This window comes from Sinocyclocheilus grahami, unplaced genomic scaffold, assembly GCF_001515645.1.
Source record: "Sinocyclocheilus grahami isolate Dianchi unplaced genomic scaffold, SAMN03320097.WGS_v1.1 scaffold462.1, whole genome shotgun sequence".
NCBI lineage: Eukaryota > Metazoa > Chordata > Actinopteri > Cypriniformes > Cyprinidae > Sinocyclocheilus > Sinocyclocheilus grahami.
The window spans coordinates 294557-316958 of record NW_015505641.1 but is presented as its reverse complement, the minus strand read 5'-3'; the positions used below and the strand labels follow the sequence as shown (position 1 = coordinate 316958).

The following is a 22402-nucleotide window of genomic DNA, read 5'->3' as shown; positions in this document are numbered from 1 at the left end:
TGTAATTCTTACTAGTAAAAATTGTATTAGAGAGCTCTGTAATTGGAATTCTTACTAGTAACAATTGCATTGTAGAGCTCTCTAATTGAATTGTTACTAGTAAGAATTGCATTGTAGAGCTCTCTTTTCAGTGCGACCTCATTATGATAATTGCGCCTCATGCATATTCATAAAACTGGTTTTTAATTTAATTATTGGTTGTAAAATACCTGTTTTTGTTAAGCTTTGCAAGGGCTTTATTCTGCTGAGGCTGGGTCCTGTACTGTTAACAGAAGCATTTACTGCATGATGAAGGCTGTTAGAATGCAGTTAGAATGCCACTATAGTTATGAGGGCAAAAATATCCCTGTATGAGTATTTGTTTTTTATATTTATAACATCTGATATAGTTAAGTAATGTCACCATTGTAGAGCTCTCTTTTCAGTGCGACCTCATTATGATAATTGCGCCTCATGCATATTCATAAAACTGGTTTTTAATTTAATTATTGGTTGTAAAATACCTGTTTTTGTTAAGCTTTGCAAGGGCTTTATTCTGCTGAGGCTGGGTCCTGTACTGTTAACAGAAGCATTTACTGCATGATGAAGGCTGTTAGAATGCAGTTAGAATGCCACTATAGTTATGAGGGCAAAAATATCCCTGTATGAGTATTTGTTTTTTATATTTATAACATCTGATATAGTTAAGTAATGTCACGCAAGCAAGAGTGCCGTTTTCCGAATATTAGCGCACGATCATGATCGTGAATGTGATGTTGATTTAATACAGTTCAACAACCAAGAAATTAATACAAGTGAGTTACATTCTGGACACACTATTGTCTGTTTTTGTTTCACCAACACAAATATTACCAAACAAAGCCGGAAAAGAACTGTTGCGTGTCTCCGAGAGACATGTTTCGTACCTGCATGAATCTGTGTTTTTAAATGAATCACTCAGTAAGACTCAAGAGTCGTGTTCCACAGTTCCAGCCACGGTTCCAGCACAAAAACACACTGAGCAAAATATTGCCAAATTAAGCTTATCGAAAAAATACCCCAAAATAATGTCGCAATTGAATTTACTCCCCTAATGTCTGACCAAAAAAAAAAAAGAAAAGAAAGAAAGACATTTTAAAACACATTTTGTCAAGAGTGACAATTAACATTTAAATTAGTCTATATATGTACTAGCTCAAATTCTGCATGCATGTTACAGTGCATAATAAACACCAAAATGAGGTGATATTTTGTCTGGTAAAGTATTTTCAAGACTATAGGCTACTCTTTATTTTCATTTTTGTGATATGGACCTAAGGGTCTGAAATAAAGAAATAATAATAATAATACTAATATAAAGGTGTGAATTAATGAAGTGATTAAATATGAAAACAAAACCTTTTCAAACTCTTATGGTCATTCTGACACAATGAAAATGTTATCAATTCATGCTTATGGGGCTTTTATTTTGAAGTGTATCACCACAGGCAGGATTTGGAAAGGCAAATGGGTGTAGTCGCAAATCTGTTTTGCATCTAATGAATACAAGTTTTTACTAGTAAGAATACGATTGTAGAGCTCTGTAACTAGATTTATTACTAGTAAGAACTGAATTAGAGAGCTCTCTAATTGGTATTGTTACTAGTAACAATGCAATTGCAGAGCTCTCTAATTAAATGTAATTAAATTAGAGCGCTCTCTTATTGTATTTATAGCTAGTTAAAATAGATTTAGAGAGCTCTCTAACTGGCATTGTTACTAGTAAGAATTTAATTGTAGAGCTCTCTAATTGAATTGTTGCTACTAAAAATGCAATTCTGACGAGTAACGCTTGGAATATTTTAAGCTAAAACGGCTTGCCATAAAAATCGCCTACTGCTAAAAAGCTGTTCGTTAGTACAAAACCAAAGGAAACAACTGCCATTAATAAAAAGAAAACAGCTTTGCATAATTCATGGAAACATGTTAATGAGCTATGGAAGCACAGTTTTCTCACATCAGTTTTCTCTCAGTCTAGCGTACGCACACGTAAGTTCAAGAGCAAGGTTGGGGAAATGAAGGAAGGAGAACCGCAAGGGCAGGTATTGCTAATGTCCACACTCAATCATGTCCTCGCTAATGACTTTCCGTCCTAGTCATGGCACTGGTTTTATGAATGGCTCCTACCTCTCTGGACTCCTTTCAGCGATGTCACGTGTTCAGCAGAGACCGCTGCGCGCCTCTAGAACTGCGAGGTCTCGGTGAAGGAAATAGCGTCGCTTTTGTCGATGGTGAATCCACCGTTCACGTAAGATTTCTTCTCACACTCGTCGTCGTCCAGCGTGGTCTCCAGGGCGAAGGGGTTGGCCGCGTCCACGTCTGAAATCAGGTCCATCCTCTCTAGTTCTCGCTTTGACAGCTTCTGGACTATTCCAGCGCCGTAGGCGTCTCCCAGCACGTTGATCATGGTACGGAAGCGATCACTGATTTGATGAGAGAAATCAATGTAAGCTTTCACACTATAGCAACTATAGGGTTTTTAGCAGCCATTACTCCAGTCATCGAGTCAGGCCTCCTGTAACGAATCCATGCATTTTTGTAAGATAAATATCCATATTTCAAACTTAATAAACACCTTTTTCTCCCTTCTGCTGACTGTCATACGCGGGAGCAGTTCCGGCGGATGACGTAAGACGTCGGCGTTGCGTGATTAGTGACGAACGCGGAGACTAAAACACCGGTCACGAATTAGAAGCACAAAATGAGGATTTGTAAAGAAAAATGTCGGAGGATTTCGATATAAGGCAAGAGGAGACTGGTTTTCCTTTGCTAAAGTAAGGAAACTTTGTTTCCTTTGCTCCTGCATTTCTCAGAGGCGCACGCACGACGCATACATCTTACGGCTTCCGCATATGACAGTCAGCGGAAGTGAGAAAAAAGTGTTTATTACGTTTGAAATATGGGTATTTATCTAACAAAAATGCATGGATTCGCTACAGGAGGCCTTTATTCACCCCACCGGAGCTGTGTGAGGGACGGTTTATTACGGATGTGCGCACTTTATTTCACGTCTTCTGAACTGTTTGACAACCAACACCCGCTTACCCCCATTGAAAGGCTTGGAGGGGCCAGGACAATTTTTAATATAACTCCGACTGGATTCGTCTGAAAGAAGAAAGTCCCATACACCTAGGATGTTTTGAGGGGGAGTAAAACACAGGATCATTTTAATTTTTGGGTGAACTACCCCTTTAAGAACTCCTAGGAACTTTGTATTTACGAGTTAGGAAGTATTAGAAAAGTTAGAATTTTTCTAGAGTTAGAAAAAGTATTTTTATCTCACAGTTCAGTTTTTTTTCTTGCAATTCTGAGTTTCTATCTCACAATTTTTTAGAATTGGCAGATATAAAGTCAGAATTGCGAAATATAAAGTCAGAATTGTTAGATGTTATATGAGTTATAAACTCACAATTGCGACATAAATGTACAATTCAGGGAAGAGAAGTCGTAATTGTGAGATAAAAAAAGTCGCAATTTTAATTTTTTATTCTGTGGCGGAAACAAAAAACAAAGTTACTTGATTTAAACAAAAAAAAAAGTCTTATATATAACCTACATTTAGCTTTTTACTTCTGGCAATTGTATTTAAGCTTAAAAAGTCATAAAAGATAATCACGATGAGTAAACTTTTGTTGATCACAGAGCTTATTAATTTCAGTAATAATCCAAAAGTTTATTAATTACATTTAATTTATGCATTTAGCAGACGCTTTTATCCAAAGCGACTTACAGTGCATTCAGGCTATACATTTTTTACCAGTATGTGTGTTCCCTGAGAATCCTATTATCCTACTGGGATCTTGTCGAGGCGAGGGAACCAGGGTGATGCAAACTTACGGGTTGGCCTGCAAAAATACCTCATCACTACTGTGTAAACCTGACACTTTGATGATAAAAACCAGATACTTACAGCAGCCAATCGACAGCAACGATGAGGGTGACATCACTGGCAGGAAGGCCCACTGCTGTGAGCACTATCACCATGGTTACCAGTCCAGCATTTGGAACTCCGGCTGCACCAATGCTGGCGACTGTTGCCGTGATACTACGGAATGAACATGTCAAAAAAGTATCACTCGTCCTTCATAAAGCCACTTAACTCTATTATATCACACCAGCTGGCTTATATCCCGCCTACCTAATGGTAACAATCTGGCCAGCGTCCAGGTCGTAGTTGTTCAGCTGAGCTATGAATATAGAAGCAACAGCTTCATACAGTGCAGTGCCGTCCATATTGATAGTCGCACCAACTGGAAGCACGAAGCGAGTGATTCTCTTGTCGATCCTGTTGTTCTCCTCTGCGCATCGGAACGTGACCGGCAGAGTGGCTGAGCTGATACAGTGAAGACACTTGTTATTGCAAAATAGCAGTTTTCTTTGATTGTTGTGGATTTAAAAAGTCTGTTCGATCACAAAAACATCTAAAACTGGAAAGACAGATCTAAAAACAGCTAAAAAATAATGATCAAAACACAACATTAAAGGCTGCTTCTCAGACTTTTTTTTAAAACAAGAACCTTTATTTCGGATGCGATTAATCGCGATTAATCGTTTGACAGCACTATTAAAAATATAATTTGAAGCTTTGAAGTTCACTACAAGTGCACATCTTTTTCACAAAGACTGACTATATCAAGATATTTGCTCTTTAAGGCTCTTCCAGACGGTGAATCGGGCCAAAAGTCTAGGTTTGCTTAGATTTTTGCTCCGATTAACAGTCTGGATGAGTTGACGCTAGTTGCTCAAAATCAGAGCCAGTCTGCAGATTTGAGTAGACAGATTTCACAGAAAATCACATAGTTTATCACGGGCACAGACTCTGATTTTTTCTTAGCTTCAGCCTTGGATTCCATCCAGTCATTTTAAGTCAATTTTAGAACACATCATGTTTTCATCTGTCATGTGTCTCCTATCAAAAATACACACGTTTTGTGTGAATTTGTTGCGTTCGGAACGACCTGAATGTGTTAGTGTGTGATCCTCGGTGGTTTAGTGTATAATTTATAGTTTTTTCTCTGTAACCATTTACAAACTCGGCAACTGTATGATGTGTAGTGTTTTAAAGTCTCTTCAGATGTTAAGTTGTGTAGTGTATTCCAGCCTTTAGTCAACATACCCAGATAATACAGACGCCAGAATGTTTGTCGGCTCACCTTGAGGAAATCATGAGAGCAGTTAGCAAGGCCTGTGCCATTCCCAAAGTGAAGGTGAATGGATTCTTCCTCACAAACACAAAGTATATCAGTGGGAGGAATACCATGGAATGGATGGCTAGTCTGTGAAAGGAGAACATATTTTAAAAAAACAATCCACCGTACATTATCATGAGCAATGAACATTAGAATAGACATTTAGAACAATCTGTGTAAAATATAGCTTTAAAGGGTTAGTTCACCCAAAAATGAAAATTCTGTCATTAATTACTCACCCTCGTGTTGTTCGAAACCCGTAAGACCTTCGTTCATCTTCGGAACACAATTTAAGATATTTTTGATGAAATCTGAGGGCTCTCTGACCCTCCCATAGACAGCAAGGTAACTACCACGTTCAAGGTCCAGAAAAGTACCAAGATGATCGACAAAATAGTCCGTGTGACATCAGTGGTTCAACTGTAAAGTTACGAAGCTACGAGAATACTTTTTTGCGCAGAGAAAACAAAAATAACAACTTTATTCCACATTTTCATTTCTACTGTGTCACTAGGTCAGAGAGTCCTCAGATTTCATCAAAAATATCTTAAATTGTGTTCCGAAGATGAACGAAGGTCTTACGGGTTTGGAACAACACGAGGGTGAGTAATTAATGACAGAATTTTCATTTTTGGGTGAACTAACCCTTTAATTTCAGTAGAATTAAAAAGCTGTTTGGTGTTATTTGTTGTTGTTTGTTTTTGTTGCCAGCCACGACCAACATTTTTGATCATTTCCACAAGACTCTCTAGCTTCATGCTTTCTTTTGTTAAACAACACTTGAATGTCTGTAGGTTTCATAAAGTAACATTTTGAACAAAAAGCTGAGAAAATCTAATTTTTGTTGGATTCAGATCTGTGATTAAAACATAGATGAAGTAGATCACTTCCATCAACACTCCTGAGTCGAAATTTCATTCAGTAACATTAGGCATTTTTGATTTATATGCTGTTTAATGTCTGATGGTCGTGTTATTTTTACATATGTGACTCTGGACCACAAACCAGTCTGAAGTCGCTGGGGTATATTTGTAGCAATAACCAACAATACATTGTAACAATACAGAATTATCATTTTTTTCTTTTATGCCAAAACTCATTAGAATATTAAGTAAAGATCATGTTCCATGAAGATATTTCGTAAATTTCCTACCGTAAATATATCAAAAATGTATTATCATTCATTAGTAATATGCATTGCTAAGAACTTCATCTGGACAACTTTAAAGGCGATTTTCTCAATATTTAGATTTTTTTTGCACCCTCAGATTCCAGATTTTCAAATAGTTGCATCTCGGCCGAATAGTGTCTTATCATAACAAACCATACACCAATGGAAAGCTTATTTGTATAAATCTCAATTTTAAAAAAACTGACCCTTATGACTGGTTTTGTGGTCCAGGGTCACATATGCTTCTGCTTACATACGTGATCGCTTGTTTCTACTTCTTCTTCACCATGTTTTGATCCAGACATTCAATACTCTTTCAGAAGATGTGTAATAGTGCCTCCTACATAAATCAGTGAAACAAAGAAAGCCGGACATTTCAGTCCATGGGGTGGACTCGTTGTCCTGTAAATGACGTACAATTCTGTCAATGGCGGGGAAAGAGTTAAAAGCATGCAGTATTTTTGCCAAGGTCACTTGGATTTATATCCTCTGTAGTCTGAAGAGCTACAGTTTTTCTGTTTGACTCAGCAGTGTGCAACCCAAACACGTCCTTTCAGTTCATTCCACATGAGTGCATACAGCTATTGAATCTCCTGACTGATGTTCGGTTGCCTAAATCACTCAAATGAGTGGAAATGTGGAGTTTATGAAATGTATAATAAGCACAACTGCAGCTTGAGCAGTTTTAAATGTCTGTGGCTCTTATCTGTGTGTGAACAGAGCCGACAGTAAATCTGCTCCTCTGCTAATCAAGAAGAGAACATTAAAGAAGCTTGTTCACCCGCTGAGCACCGTCACCATGTACAGGCCCATCTTCCTGAAGATTTCCCAGTCGTCCACCTCCATGATCTTGGCAGCAATCAGGAACAAGATGCCAACGGGCATGTAACTGCCAGAGGAAATTCATTAAGTATCAGTACATTTATAGTCAATATTACTCATAATTCCAAGAAGTTTTTCATTTATAGGCTGATGTATCTTCCTACATCTTTTTATCAAATGCATAACTGTAATAAAAATTAGATGTTTGTTTTCTAAAGAAAAAGTGAGTGGTGCTCCCTGTGGGTGGTTGCTAGGGTGTATCTACGTAGTTTCAAAGGTTTTCTGAAATGGTTGCTAAGGAACTGCTATGTGGTTTCTAGGGTATTCAGAGTGGTTGCTATGTGGTTTCGAGGGTATTTTCTGTGGTTGCTATGTGATTTCTAGGGTATTTTGGGAGGTGGGGAGAGAATTGCTAAGTGCTGGCCAGGGAGTTCTAGGTGGTTGCTATACAGTTTCTAGGGTGTTGCTAAACGGTTGCAATACCATTTCTAGGGTATTCAGAGTGATTGCTAGATGGCTGTTATGCAGTTTCTAGAGCAGGGTTCCTCAAATCTTGCCCTGGAGGGCCAATGCGCTGCAGAGTTTAGCTCCAACCCTGATCAAACTCACCTACCTGTGATTTTCTAATGATCCTGAAGACATTGATTAGCATGCTCCGGTGTGTTTGATTAGGGTTAGAGCTAAACTCTGCAGGAAAGTGGATCTCGTGGGCCAGATTTGAGGATCCCTGTTATAGAGTATTACGAATGGTTGCTAAGAAATTGCTATGTGGTTTCTAGGCTTTTCTGGGTTGTTGCTATGCAGTTTCTAGGGTAATCTGAGTGGTTGCTCTGTTATTCCTAGTAGTGTTAAATTTGTCAGCCATTTTTAATTTAGTCTTAGTCTTTTAAATTAGTCTTAAAATTTATTTTAATTAGTCTAAATTAGTCTTAAGGCCCGTTCACACTAAGAACGATAACTATAAAGATAACGATATTAGCGTCCACACCAGCGAACGATATCGTCTGTTTATTCTAAGCGCACACTCGTCTGCCGCTTTAAATTCTCGAGCTAGTGACAGCAGGATGGATTCTGATTGGCTGTCAATGTTTTATCGTTCATCAGCTGGAAAAAATCGTTCTGAAAGTGATTCCAACAATATCGTTTCTCTGTGCCTTTATCGTTATAGTTGTGGTGTGGACTCTGCTACTCTTTAATATTGAGAACGATTTTTAGAACTATATCTTTATCATTATCTTTATAGTTATAGTTCTTGGTGTGAACGGGGCTTTAGTCTTGTGTAAAATTTACTTTTTAGTTATTATCATATTTAGTCAACCTTGTCCTGTTTTTGTTTAGTCAATGAAAACTTCAACACATTTTCGTCATGCTGTATAGTGGTTAAACTGAGATATAATATATATATATATATATATATATATATATATATATATATATATATATATATATATATATATATATATATATATATATAACTGAGCTGAGCTGGATGTTGACATCACTGAATTAATGATGAACTGCCTTTAACTGAAAAATGAGTGTTTACTATTGTCATTTTGCATTATTGACACACTATTTTCCTAATTAATGCTGTTCAGTTGCTTTGACACAATCTGTATTGTTAAAAGCGCTATATAAATAAAGGTGACTTGACTTGACATATCCTTACAAGTAAAATTTTTGCTGTATTATTTGTGTCCCCTTCAAAAATTGCTCTTGAGAAATTTTATGTTTATTGTCCCCCCCAACTGTCAGATGAAATTTACGCCCCTGCCTGGAGTGAGAATTACTCAGGAATAATTAACATGCTTGCGATTAAGTACATGTTATTTTTTCTAAATTTTTCTAAAAGTAACAACTGATCTCCCTATTTGGGGTAACTAAATTTACACCAGGGACACATGGTGCTGGATTTAAAATTTGGGCATCAAAAGGGTTGAGTAAAGTGGGAGATTTATTTAGAAATGAAACTATGCTCAGTTTTCAGGAATTAAGACAAAACTTTGATTTACCTAAAACTTTTTTTTTTTTTAAATCTTCTAATTAGGAATTTTTATTGATAAGACACAGCATCGTTCTCCTTTCTTGCCGGATATGTCCCCTTTAGAAAAATTACTTTGAACCACTTCAGTGGGGGTAGGCAAATTTGTTTATTTTATAGACTAATCTCCACTAACTGTTTATGGAAGTGTCCCCAAGATGAAAGTTTTTGGGAAAAAGTTTAAAACTTTTTATCCCTGGTGTTGAAACAAAATGTTCCCAAATGTCCAAAACTCTGTATACTAAATATTTTCCCTATAATGTGCATTTTTACAATGTGTATAATTTTTTATTTCCTTTTCTTTTTTTTCTTATTATTTTTCTTTTTAATGTTAAAGTTTCTAAAATCAATAAAGACAGTGTTGAAAAAAGTAACAATTGACTTACAAGTTTATATTAGAATTTTTTTATAATAACATTATCTATACATTTTATTACTTATAATAAAAAAGAGCAATTATGAGTAAATATATATATATATATATTTATTTTTTAATTTTTTTTCTCAAAATTACAACCGCAAAGATTTTTGTCATTGGAGAAATTTATTTTTACATTTCAGGTATTGCACTTTCACCAATAAGCACAAATCATGTGGACTCACAGACATGGTTTATTTGACCTCTTCTAGTGTATTGATTTATTATGGGCTATTTATTATAGAAATTAATATCAAAGACTTAGATATGCACTCTCTCTACTAGGGATGTAACGATTAACCGCAAGTTAAAATCGGTTGAGATGCTAAACAAATCGCGATTCATTTAGGGGTAGGAGTTTATATGAATGCATGTCTGAGGGGAACTTACTGTCTTTAAAAAAGTTTAGATGGTATTTTTTCTTTTCATCTTGCATCTGTATAATGCATATTAAAGTTCATAAGTGCAGCGCTGCTTTGTTTACAGCGGAAACCAAGGAAATGCTTTAAGCGCCACCTGCTGGCAGAGAGTGAATCTGCGTCTCGTTCAGCTCGTCGGCTGTTTCGGTTTCATGCAGATATTTTTATGTATAGTTTCACAAAATTGAAGTCAAAACCATTCTGTTTTTGCTTCAAATTTCGAAATTATACAATCTAATTTAGATTAAGAACTGCTCATGGTGCATGTATGCAGCATCTTTGTTTGGATCATGATTAAAATGCTGTGGTTGCCACTAATTTGAAATGGAAAGAACAGACAAAGCCTTAGTTTGTTTATATGAAGAGATTTATTTTATTTGGGTTATTTATTTTATTTGGGGCTTGTTTTAAAATTTCAATTCAGTTTTGTTATTTACATTTACATTATATTAAAATGTTGTCATTTAGAAGACGCTTTTGTCCAAAGCGACTGACAAATGAGGACAATAGAAGCAATCAAAACCAACAAAAGAGCAATAATATGCAAGTGCTATATTAGTATATTATTATAGTGTTATATTTCAATTTCACAAAGAAATGTGCAGCATTTTGTCCAAGCAATAATAAAAGGACACATTTAATTTATAATTTGTCTTAAATCTCATTTTGTTAAAACAAATAAATAATCGTGACTCGAATCGAATCGTGAGTTGAGTGAATCGTTACATCCCTACTCTCTACATTATGAAAACTGGTAAAAACAAACAACAAATATTTAACAGTGAAATTCCTAATAGTAATTCCAATAATTCCAAATTGCAACAATGTTCCTCTATTAAAACAACAGCGGTTGAGAAAGTGCATTTATTCAGCAACCACAATCCCAAACAAGAATTCATTTAAGATGAACATCTCACATGGAGATCAATAAACTTCAGCTTACTTGTTTGTCGGAGTTTTCAGATCATCGTCAGCGCTACAGCGATGAAGTTGCCAGATTGCAAAAATTAAGCAAACCACCGGGCAGAAAACATACCCTTTTAACAGAGAAGCCGTGATTTGGGTATTTGAACTCTTGATATCTGGCAACCTCACACATTAAAGTAGTAGAGGCATGTACAGCAGTTCGCAATAATATTTTGTCTCCTTTTTTTTGACGAAAATAAAAAGAGATTTTGGTATAGTTTTTATTTTTTTAAATACATTTTAGTCTCGTCTTTTATCGTCAATGATATTGCATGTTGATATAGTCACAGTTATCGTTTATTGACCTTATTGTCGTCTCGTCATCGTCTCATTTTAGTCATGGGAAAAAAGCTTGTCAACAAATATTTTCGCCATAGTGTTCGTTAACTAAATTAACACTTAATTCCTAGAGAATGCTAGGGTGGTTTCTAGGGACTAGCTATGGAGTTCTAGGTGGTTGCTATGCAGTTTCTAAGGTACTCTGGGTGGTTGCTAGGGAGTTCTCAGTTGTAGCTAATGTGGTTTCTATTCTGGTTGGTTGCTAGGGAATTGCTTTGTGGTTTCTAGGGTGTTTTGGGTGGGTGCTAGGGAGTTGCTATGTGGTAGCTATGGAGTTCCAATGTGGTTGCTATGTGGTTTCAAGCGTTTTCTGGGAGGTTGCTGGGGTGTTACTATGGTATTGAGAGTTTTCTGGGAGGTTGCTAGGAAGTTGCAATGTGGTTTCTAGGGTGTTCTGTGTGGTTGCTATGGGGTTTCGATGGTATTCTGGGTGGTTGCTCGGAAGTTGCAATGTGGTTGCTAGGGTGTTCTGGGTGGTTTCTTACTGACCCAAGTCAATACAGCCCATCCTCAAGTCTGAGTATGAGCGATAATAGTGATGATTATAAATAATGATTCCTGCTTGTAAGGTGTCAGAACTAACCACATAATAATCTGAACGAGTCTCATGGTGGCCTCATTAAGAGCATCGAAGAACTCCAGCAGGATTTGACCCCTTTCTCCCATCTTGCCGATGACCAGGCCGAACGTCACACAGAATACAATCAGACCAAGTACATTAATGCCATCTGAATATGAGCCCACAATCTTGTAGTCTTTGGTCAAATTCTACGGAATAAAGAAGCCAAAAATTAATACATTCTCCAGCATACATTCTCCATTCATTTTTCAGTCTTTCTCTCACCTGTGCAACTGTTGAAATAATTGTGGTGAACGGTGGAAATGTAGTCATATTACTTGTGCTTATGTTGGTTTTCGATGGTTCAATCTCCTTGCGCTGCGTCTTATACTAAAACACAGATGATGTTTATTGAAACTAAATATTATATCTGCATGCCTTAATATAAGTTAAAACATATTATATTTTACCTGCTGAAAACAGGCTTGCACAAGATTTTCAGGAAACATATTCCTATGAAGAAATGAGATAAACAAACCACTTGTTTAAAGTGCTTGATATAAATTCATGATCATATTATAGGTAACACTTTAATATTGGGACCAATTCTCACTATTAACTAGTTCTCTAGCATGCATATTGGCTGTTTATTAGTACTTTTAAAGCACATATTCTGCATGAGCATATTTTAGATCCCTTAATTCTACCCCATACCTAAACTTAACAACTATGTAACTAACTATACATTTTTTATAGTTTATTGATGAAAAAGTCATAGTTAATAGTGAGAATTGGCCCCCAAACTAAAGTGTGGCCAAATTATGCTATGTTACGTTACGTTACGTTACGCTATATGTTATTTTAATGCGATCAGGACATATAAGCCATACCAAAAATGGTCATTGCCCAAGTTTGTTATTTATTGCATTGAATATCATGCATTCCTTAAGTGTTCAAGTATGCATATTATGCATATTTGTATATTATCTTTCTTACAACATAGGTAAACCAAGGTGGGCAATTTTTACCTAACCAGGTCCAGTAAGGTGTCAACAGTGGTCACATTCGGAGTGCTTCCTGCTCTCTCGATATTATCAGCACTTTGAGACACCCCGGGTTTAATCGTCGTCACAAGAACGATTCCTTTTAAGCACAACATCATTGTTAAACAATCACAATTTATGTCTTTTAAGTTTATTGATGTGATTCTTACGTGACTCACCAAGAATGACAGCAATTATGGTAGTGGAGAGGTAATAAACCACTGCACGCAGACCGATTCTGCCCGACACCTCGGAGTCCAGCGCTGCCACTCCTTCACAAACAAGAAGTTATGACTACTTATTCATTCTCCAGAGAACACACTTGACCCACTTAACAATGGCAACAAAGAACGTTAACCAATGCAAGTTACACTGCAACAAAAAAAGCTCTGTAGCTACAGTTTCCCTCCAAAAGTTTGGAAGTGCCCCAGACGTGAGGTTTCAGACATTATCAGCAGCATAAATCCGTGTCTTTTTTAGATGATTTGCACTGATAAGGGACTAAGTGAATGAAAACATCCTGCAAAGTTTTAAATTTGAAAGTGCACCGTGTATAAAGTTATTGTCTCTCAAAAGAAAGAGTCGACTCTGAATCATTGAAACGAGTCGTTTTTCAAACGAATTCCAAGCCGTTTCATGTTGACGTCAACATGAAACATTAGCATATTCCCCGCCCACTTGTTGGTCTTTTGTTGGTCTGATTGAAAATGCAAAATCATTCTTTGCCACTAGGTGCCGCTTTTGGAGTGGTAAAAATAGTGGTTTCCCCGGTAACGCTGTACACAAAGCAGCACTGCGCTCACAAACGCTGCTTTATCAGGCATTACAGGTATGATGAATTGAAAATGAAATCGACCAATCACCGCAGATTAGCGTCACGCAAAAGAGGGGTTTGGAAAAATGAATCTTTGAGCGAATCGTTTGGGAGTCGTTGAGCAAGTAAGGTAAAAATAAATGCATATTATAAGACAATGAAAGTGTTTTTTGACCTTGCATGCATGTCAACCTGTTGTTGGGGACTCCCAAAACCAAACTATGAACCTTTCAGAACCCATAATAGGGGCAATTTAAATCACAAAATGTAAAATTAAAATATAAACACTGTTTTGAAATAAAAACTATTAAAATAAACTACTTACTAAAAAAAAGGTTAAATATGTTGAGTTTTTACCTGAATATAACCATTAACCATCAACCATCAAAGAACCGAGAACATGTGAATGATTTGTTAAATTATAGAAATATTAACTTAAAATATGTAAGGTGGTACTTTAAGTAAATAAATATTTTAAGCTAATGGGGCTCAAATTTGACTTTGTTCTCCTTTAAAACACTAGATGTCACAGAATTCACCTCGGCACTTTTCTTAACAACTGCGTTTGACTTTGCACGTGAAAATTTGGCTGATCCTTGACTGATCGCGAACAATGATTCTGCATTTTGATTTCATATTTAATAGACAAAGACTTTAATAGACTATATTTTGAGACAAAGGACTTGCTAATGTTTTTCAGTTTTGTTCAAGGGAGTCAAAGCAACGTTTCTTTAAAACGATTTGAAAGTATGGTATTTGTGGTAAAAAGCACAATAATTAATTAAAGGCACAATAATTAACATGATAATAAATAGCTGGCTGACTTTTCCATTTGTTGACATGACATGGCTAGACTCAGATGGTAAATATTATATACGACTATTAATTTGGGTGTCAACCTTAGAGATAATCACCATATTTATAATTAAACCATCATATTTAAAAATCTGTAAGGTGTTACTTTAAGTAAATAAATATTTTAAGCTAATGGGGCTCAAATTTGACTTTGTTCTCCTTTAAAACACTAGATGTCACAGAATTCACCTCGGCACTTTTCTTAACAACTGCGTTTGACTTTGCACGTGAAAATTTGGCTGATCCTTGACTGATCGCGAACAATGATTCTGCATTTTGATTTCATATTTAATGATATTAAATGCTGTAGATTTATATAGCAAATGAGAATTGATCAAATTGTTGACTATATTTTGAGACAAAGGACTTGCTAATGTTTTTCAGTTTTGTTCAAGGGAGTCAAAGCAATGTTTCTTTAAAACGATTTGAAAGTATGGTATTTGTGGTAAAAAGCACAATAATTAATTAAAGGCACAATAATTAACATGATAATAAATAGCTGGCTGACTTTTCCATTTGTTGACATGACATGGCTAGACTCAGATGGTAAATATTATATACGACTATTAATTTGGGTGTCAACTAGAGATAATCACCATATTTATAATTAAACCATCATATTTAAAAATATGATATTAATCATATCATATAATAAAGTATCATATTTATTGTTGCTACTGTTAAATTATCATGAGATCTCCTTAAAGGGGTCATATGATGCGATTTCAAGTTTTCCTCTCTCTTTGGAGTGTTACAAGCTGATTGTGCATAGATAAGATCCCTGAAGCTGCAAAGACTAAAGTCTCAAAACCAAAGAGATATTCTTTATCAAAGTTAAGACTCTGAGGGACTTTGTAGAAAACGAAGCGGTTGAGAGAGGCGGGGCATAGAGGAGCTACAATAATGTACAGTATTTGAAAAATAATGTGTTTTTTGAACATTAAAGCATGTCAACATATTCTGTTACACCAAATACACAAAATAATGATCTTTAAAAAAGCATCATATGACCCCCTTTAAATATGTTCAGAACCTTTACTTTTTTAAATAATTTTGTTTCTGTATTTTCTTTTACTGTATATTTGTTGTACACACTTTGCTAAAGTGATTGTTTTGAACAAAGTATTTGTATAAATGCCCTGTGTGTGGGGCAAAAAGCCCACCTTGCCACCTCGTACATTTATACGATTTTTAAACAAAACTTTTATGATTTATTTTCACACAAAATCTGTTACTCCATCGACGCTCAATAAAAACATTGATATTTTTTCTGCAGTCATACACTAGTGAAAAGCACATTTTACTTAAGGTGTGCCTTTAGCCTCGCTGCACCCTATTATAGTTATATTTCTGTTTACATTTTCTGTTTTGACTTTAATTTTAGATAAAGTTTTAGTCATTTTGTGTGTTTTTGTCATTTTCATTACTTTTTTTAAATGTCTATATGGTTTATTTAAAAAAATTTTTTTTTTTTTTGTAATTTATTAATATTATATATATTTTTTAGCTTTAGTTTATTTAGTTTTAGTTATTTTAGTACCTCAAGTTAAAATCCTTGGAAACTACCTGAAATAAAGTTTTTTTTTTCATATTTTATTTTATTTAAATGGTAAAGTGATAAAGTAATAAACTTTTTTTTTTTTTTTTAATTAACCACCTTTGGCTAAAAGAAAGTTTGTTACTTTTTTTAAATGTCTATATGGTTTATTTAAAAAAATTTTTTTTTTTTTTGTAATTTATTAATATTATATATATTTTTTAGCTTTAGTTTATTTAGTTTTAGTTATTTTAGTACCTCAAGTTAAAATCCTTGGAAACTACCTGAAATAAAGTTTTTTTTTTTTCATATTTTATTTTATTTAAATGGTAAAGTGATAAAGTAATAAACGTTTTTTTTTTTTTTTAAATAACCATACTTGGCTAACAGAAATGTTTGAGAATCATAAACAGGTATGACTAATGACCCACATATTAATGACAATTTTCAAATATAATATAATATAATGTGTTTTGTAATTATAGCTAGTGGGTGATTCTGACATTCTGTGAGATTGAAAAAGACAGAAGACCCTGGCAGGGCTGTGATTAGTTTTTTTTTTATGTGTGGACCCTCGTCCCTGAAGGTGGCCCTGGACACTGGTAACATAAGGGCAACATTTACAACCTCTGAATCTTCACTGCGAGTCATAAATGGAGATACTGTGATGGGCTGAAGAGAGAGCGATACCTGTTATCATGCTGGAGACGATGAGAGGCAGGATGACCAGCTTTAGCATTCTCATCAGGATTTCTCCCGGGAAGCCAAAGTACTGCTTCTCCAGCTGGGACAGAGAGGTGTAGTCCCGCACCAGCACTCCCAGCGCGATCCCTGCAGACAGAAAGACAGAAAGCACGTCAAATCAGTGTGAAGCTCTCCATTGTGCCCAACCTACACGAAGCCCGAAAAAAGCCAGACTGAATGTACAGACCTAAATATTCCAATAATATCTCAAGATCAACTTCATATTCATTTGTGGTGAATTACTAGTCTGATTGTACTGTATCAAAATGATCATCGTCCCTGATCTTTAGAGTGATTTCACAGTGAGTGAGACAGAACCCAAATCAAAGGATGCTAACAATAAGAAGAGCGCACTCGTAAATGCTTTGTGATATTCAGGCCACAAATAATAACCCTGATGTATTTGTTGTCAATTAACACGAGGTGTGCTGAATTGCCTGCTGCTGGTAAACTGATAAATATATTTCAGACAAATGTGTCATTTTGAGTTTTCAACCATCTCAGTTTCATTCTTCTATAGGGTTGCAAAAAGGTGTTTAATTTCCAGTAAATTTGGGAAATATTCCAGAAATGTTGGAAACTTTCCAGGATTTTTTTTTTTTATATTCCAGGGATTTTTGGAAAGTTTCCGGAAATTTACCAGAAACCTTTGCAACCCTATTCTTCTATAATGATGGATTTTGATACAGTCAGATAGAGCGTATATCAAATGAACTAAACAGCTTTCCAATACCCTTAATGAAGTCCATTTGACTGCACTGCAGCTACAGCAAATAACATTTATATTTATGTGTCTGTTTCCAATCTCCTTCTATAACGTCAGGCATAATTTACAAAAAGTTGCACAGGAAAATCTTTGCTTTTAGCAAACATCAGATCAAATGTGTGCTGAGGTGCATTTGTCGTTGTTCTTTTATCCCTTCTCAAAAATAACTTGTGTACGTGTTTTTTTTTTTAAATGATATATTTTTTAAAACTTTACTTGCAGATGTATTAATGAAATAAAAGGACACTTAAGTGTACTTAAAGAGAGAGACTTTCATGAAGGTTTCTTAACACACTTTAGTAGACTTTTAAAAGCGTCAAATGTCAGTGTTGTGTCAAGTTTGTTGTGTTTTATAGAAGTACACTTATTTTGATGTGTTGACTAGCATACTAAAGCACATGCAAAGTACTTGATTATGATTTTAACTGTAGATTACATTACATTTAAAGTTAACATTTTTAAATTTACTTAATTGCAACTTCATCATTATGTTCAAAGACCATAGAAGTAATTATGAAATTATGTATAAAGAAAGATGTACTTAAGTGGATCCAGAAACACTCTAAAGTTCAGCTAATTGCATTTAATATACATTTAAATTATGTGAACAAGTTTGCACTTAAGTACTTTCTTTTTATTCTAAAAGATATTATTTCCATAGCAAGTAACGTATGCTAAAATGTACTTCTTTTTCACAAAAGATGGCTTCACTGAAGACGTCTTGAATGTTTAACGAGGCTAAACCAAACCCAAGTAACCACAAATGCAACAATCAATTACAATGGTCTCTGATGTACTGTAACATATCGTTATTACATTTTAGCGTCATAATGATTATGGTGCTTATGACTGAGTAAATAAAAGACGATATAAAACACTGAAAGAGTGATTAGCTTGACCTGCCTTTTGTTTTATTGTAGGAGACTGCACAAGCTTGCATGGCATCACAACAATCTGTGTTTTGACCATTGCACAAACATGGCCATATAAATCCAGAAAATAAAATAAAATAACAAGAGCATAATTTACTATAAGTATTAAACGGGCTCAGGACTGAGTGTTTGGTATACATAAAACATTAACCACTATTTTGGCTATTTTTATAATGTAAAAATGCAATCAAAATAACATTATTATTAATATAGCAATATTGCACATATTATAAAAGTGTATTAATTTTATATAAAAATAGGACATGCCATCACTGCAGTCAAGACTTTTCTCATTGTCTTGTCAGTACATATGGTGTATAATCTATGACCGCTGCTTAATTGCCTCACCGATCAGCTCAGAAATGCCTAATAGAGCAATAGTGAGATTTTATTGGAAAGCCTATAAGTTCTGAGAATTTTGCCAAGCATTAAACCATTAATATTGTGATGACTAAGCTTTCACAAACTGGCCAGTTTGTGGCGAGGCAAATAACTACTCATGGTTGTCATAAAGACTTTTTTTGTACATTTCTGCACAAAAAATATAGGGAAGAGTTGGCATTCGGGTGACGTTGTCTCAGTAACTGTAAGGTTATATATTTGAATTACACAAATGACTTGTCAAAACTGTATTTAATTAGAATATTTGTGAATACTGGCTTTAAAAAATGTTGTAGGCTAATAGCTGATAAGCAAACAAATGCACATAATTAAACCATGCTGGCTTATATTAAAGGGGTCATATGATGCGATTTCACGTTTTTCTTTCTCTTTGGAGTGTTACAAGCTCTTGGTGCATAAAGAAGATCTGTAAAGTTGCAAAGACTAAAGTCTCAAATCCAAAGAGATATTCTTTATAAAAGTTAAGAGTCAACCACGCCTACCTAAAACGGCTCGTTCTAACACGCCCCCACATGTCTACATCACTATGTGGGAAGATTTGCATAACGCCGCCCAAATGTTCACGCAAAGAAAGAAGGCGAAACTTTTATTCTCGCTGTAGTATTGTTGTTGCCGCCGCCATGTCGTGAATGCGCTGTGTGTTTCGTTGTGAAAGCGAAACTACTTTGTTTGGTCTTCCAAAAGAGGACGATATCTGCTTCGTCATGCCTAGAGCTGATCCGTGCTGGTCGCTGAGGAAATACATCAACTTTGCGCTGTGGATCGCCGGATCGGCTTTCACCGTGGACGAAGCGGAGTCCAACCCCCAGCCCGGGGTCGTCATATGTGGTTGCCGCAGGCATCACAATATGGTAGGGACGTAACATTTCCGTCACACGCTTGATGTATTCGGCCAATCACAACGCACTGGATAGCTGGCCAATCACAGCACACCTCGCTTTTTCAGAACGATGAGCTTTGTAAAAATGTACGTGTTTCAGAAAGGCGGGGCATAGAGGAGAAACAATAATATGCAGTACGTGGAAAATAATGTGTTTTTTTAACCTTAAATCGCATAAACACATTTCATTACACCAAATACACAAAATAATGTTCTTTTTAGCAGCATCATATGACCCCTTTAAGACAAGGTTCAACTATGTGATGAGGATATATTTTAACAGAAAGGTTGAACTGAGCTCTCAGAAAGTTCTCACATGTGTTCTATTGTATTTTATTAGTTACAGACATTTTGTATCACAGTTTACTATTTTCACTGCATGTTGAATTGTTTTGTTTATCATAACAGTTTACATTTTCATGAAAAGTCGAAGCCTGTATGCTGGTTTGCTGATTTCCCAGTCTGGCCAAGCTGAAAAACATCTCTAAAACCAGACCTCAAACGAGCTTGGCCAAACAGGGAAACCAGCAATCCGTCGTATTGTTTTGGTTTCCACATGTTTTTTTTCTGTATTTTTAATAAGTATATTGTAAAAGATGGCTTTTTTTTTTTAAAGCAAAAGTTTCTCCAAAAATTTAATTTTTCCTCCAAGATATAGATGAGTTTGTTTCTTCATCAGAACAGATTTGGAGAAATGTAACATTCCATCACTTGTTCGCCAATGGATGCTCTGCAGTGAATGGGTGCCGTCAGAATGAGTGTCCAAACAGCTGATAAAAACATCCCAATAATCCACACCACTCCAGTCCATCAATTAATGCCTCATGAAATTAAGTCTGCATGGTTCTAAGCAACAAATCCTTAAGGCGTTTTATCGTTAGACTGACGCTTTTGACCAAAAAATCATATAGACATATTTGTTTAGAGCTGTTTTCGCTTGTAAATGATGCTTGATCTGTGCATTGTTCTCTCCTGGTTGAGATTAAATGGCCTGTTTAATGGAGAAAGCAGTATTATGGATAGAGGAGCAAACGGAAGCAATAGTTGATATTTGAAAAAGTCTTAATGATGGATTTGTTTCTTACAAACACGCAACTTTTCACTTCACAATACATTAACTGACGGACTGGAGTGGTGTGGATTACTTGTGATGTTTTTATCAGCTGTTCGGACTCTCATTCTGACGGCACCCATTCACTGCAGAGCATCCACTGGTGAGCAAATGATGGAATGCTAAATTTCTCCAAATCTGATGAAGAAACAAACTCATCTACATCTCGGACTAAATTCTCAGCAAATACTCATTTTTGTGTGAACTAGTCATTTAAATTAGGATTTCATATTTTTAAAAAGGTTGCATGTTGTCACAAAAGATCAACATACGTCCAATGTCTTATTAAACATATTTCTAACCAGTAACTATGGGCAAGTTCATATACAGACTTTCTAAAACAACAAAGTCACTGGAATAAAGTGTGACAACTAGCCCCGATCTCTTTATAAGCTACAATGTGTCACTGCTTTTGTGAGATTTTTACTGTGTCATGCTGGAAGTCTGGTCACGTTTCTCTGTGGCAGTAGTACAATATCTAGACGCAAACACACAGAGATCAATGCCTTTATTCATCTCATTCACCCTTCAACACACCTGCAGCTAAATGCAACAAACACTTCAATTGCTGTTATTGTCAAACCAGCCATTGAATGATATCAAATCAGCGGTGCAGATCCATCGAAACAGCAAGCACAGACAGAGAATTAGCGCTGATATGAATTAAAAACAACAGCACTAGATACATAATTAAAGGCACGAGACGTGATAGAGCACAACAATGCCGCGAGATGGACGATGCAGAGAAATGTGGAAGAAAGATGAACGCGCTCCAGCCCATCTTACCCAGTATCACCGAGCTGATGGTTGCTATGAGAATCCAGTTCCTCTTCAACAAGCCCTTCACATCCCTGCCTCTCCGCTCTTTCTTCCCCAGCAGATCCATGACGGAGACGCGAATGAATCTTCTCTTCGTCTCGGTCAGACGGAGCACCGGCGGATGATGTGCGGCGTGAAGCTGCTGTTGGGAGGAAGGGGTGGTGTGATCTGCTGCTGCTTCTGTCTGTGCCAGAGTCTCTTGATAACCTTTGCTCGGTCGTTTATTGCACCTTGACCTCTGATTTACTGTCACTTCGTCTCATAGGTCCGTAAATGAGGTATAAAAATATTAGAATTCAGAAAGCACAACATAACACTGTCATGTCGACGCTCGTGCTTATTGTGCAATATAGGCTAGTGTAACAATATAAACATCGAATACTTTCACTCATTAGTTAAACATTATAAATCTTGCCTTGTTTTGTTTATATGTAGGTACCGTTTGGTCTGATTAACAATTAACACTCGGTTAAAGAGGAAAGCACGTTCACACCTTTGCTTTCTTTTAAAGCGGTCATATGATGCGATTTCAATTTGTCCTTTCTCTTTGGAGTGCT

At 35.8% G+C, this 22402-nt stretch overlaps 1 protein-coding gene across 1 annotated transcript; it reads right to left on the bottom strand.

The window, feature by feature from the left end:
* Nucleotides 1-1750: 1750 nt before the first annotated feature.
* LOC107552979 (excitatory amino acid transporter 3-like) lies at nucleotides 1751-22011 on the bottom strand. The gene is made up of 12 exons (XM_016235041.1): nucleotides 21813-22011; nucleotides 16882-17022; nucleotides 13165-13257; nucleotides 12971-13085; nucleotides 12413-12455; nucleotides 12228-12332; nucleotides 11967-12151; nucleotides 7160-7267; nucleotides 5172-5294; nucleotides 4157-4351; nucleotides 3929-4063; nucleotides 1751-2441 (listed from the first exon to the last, which is right to left on the bottom strand). Exons 1-12 carry the CDS (start codon nucleotides 21910-21912, stop codon nucleotides 2201-2203), a joined length of 1584 nt encoding a protein of 527 aa, XP_016090527.1. The 5' UTR covers nucleotides 21913-22011; the 3' UTR covers nucleotides 1751-2200.
* Between the last annotated feature and the right edge of the window lie 391 nt (nucleotides 22012-22402).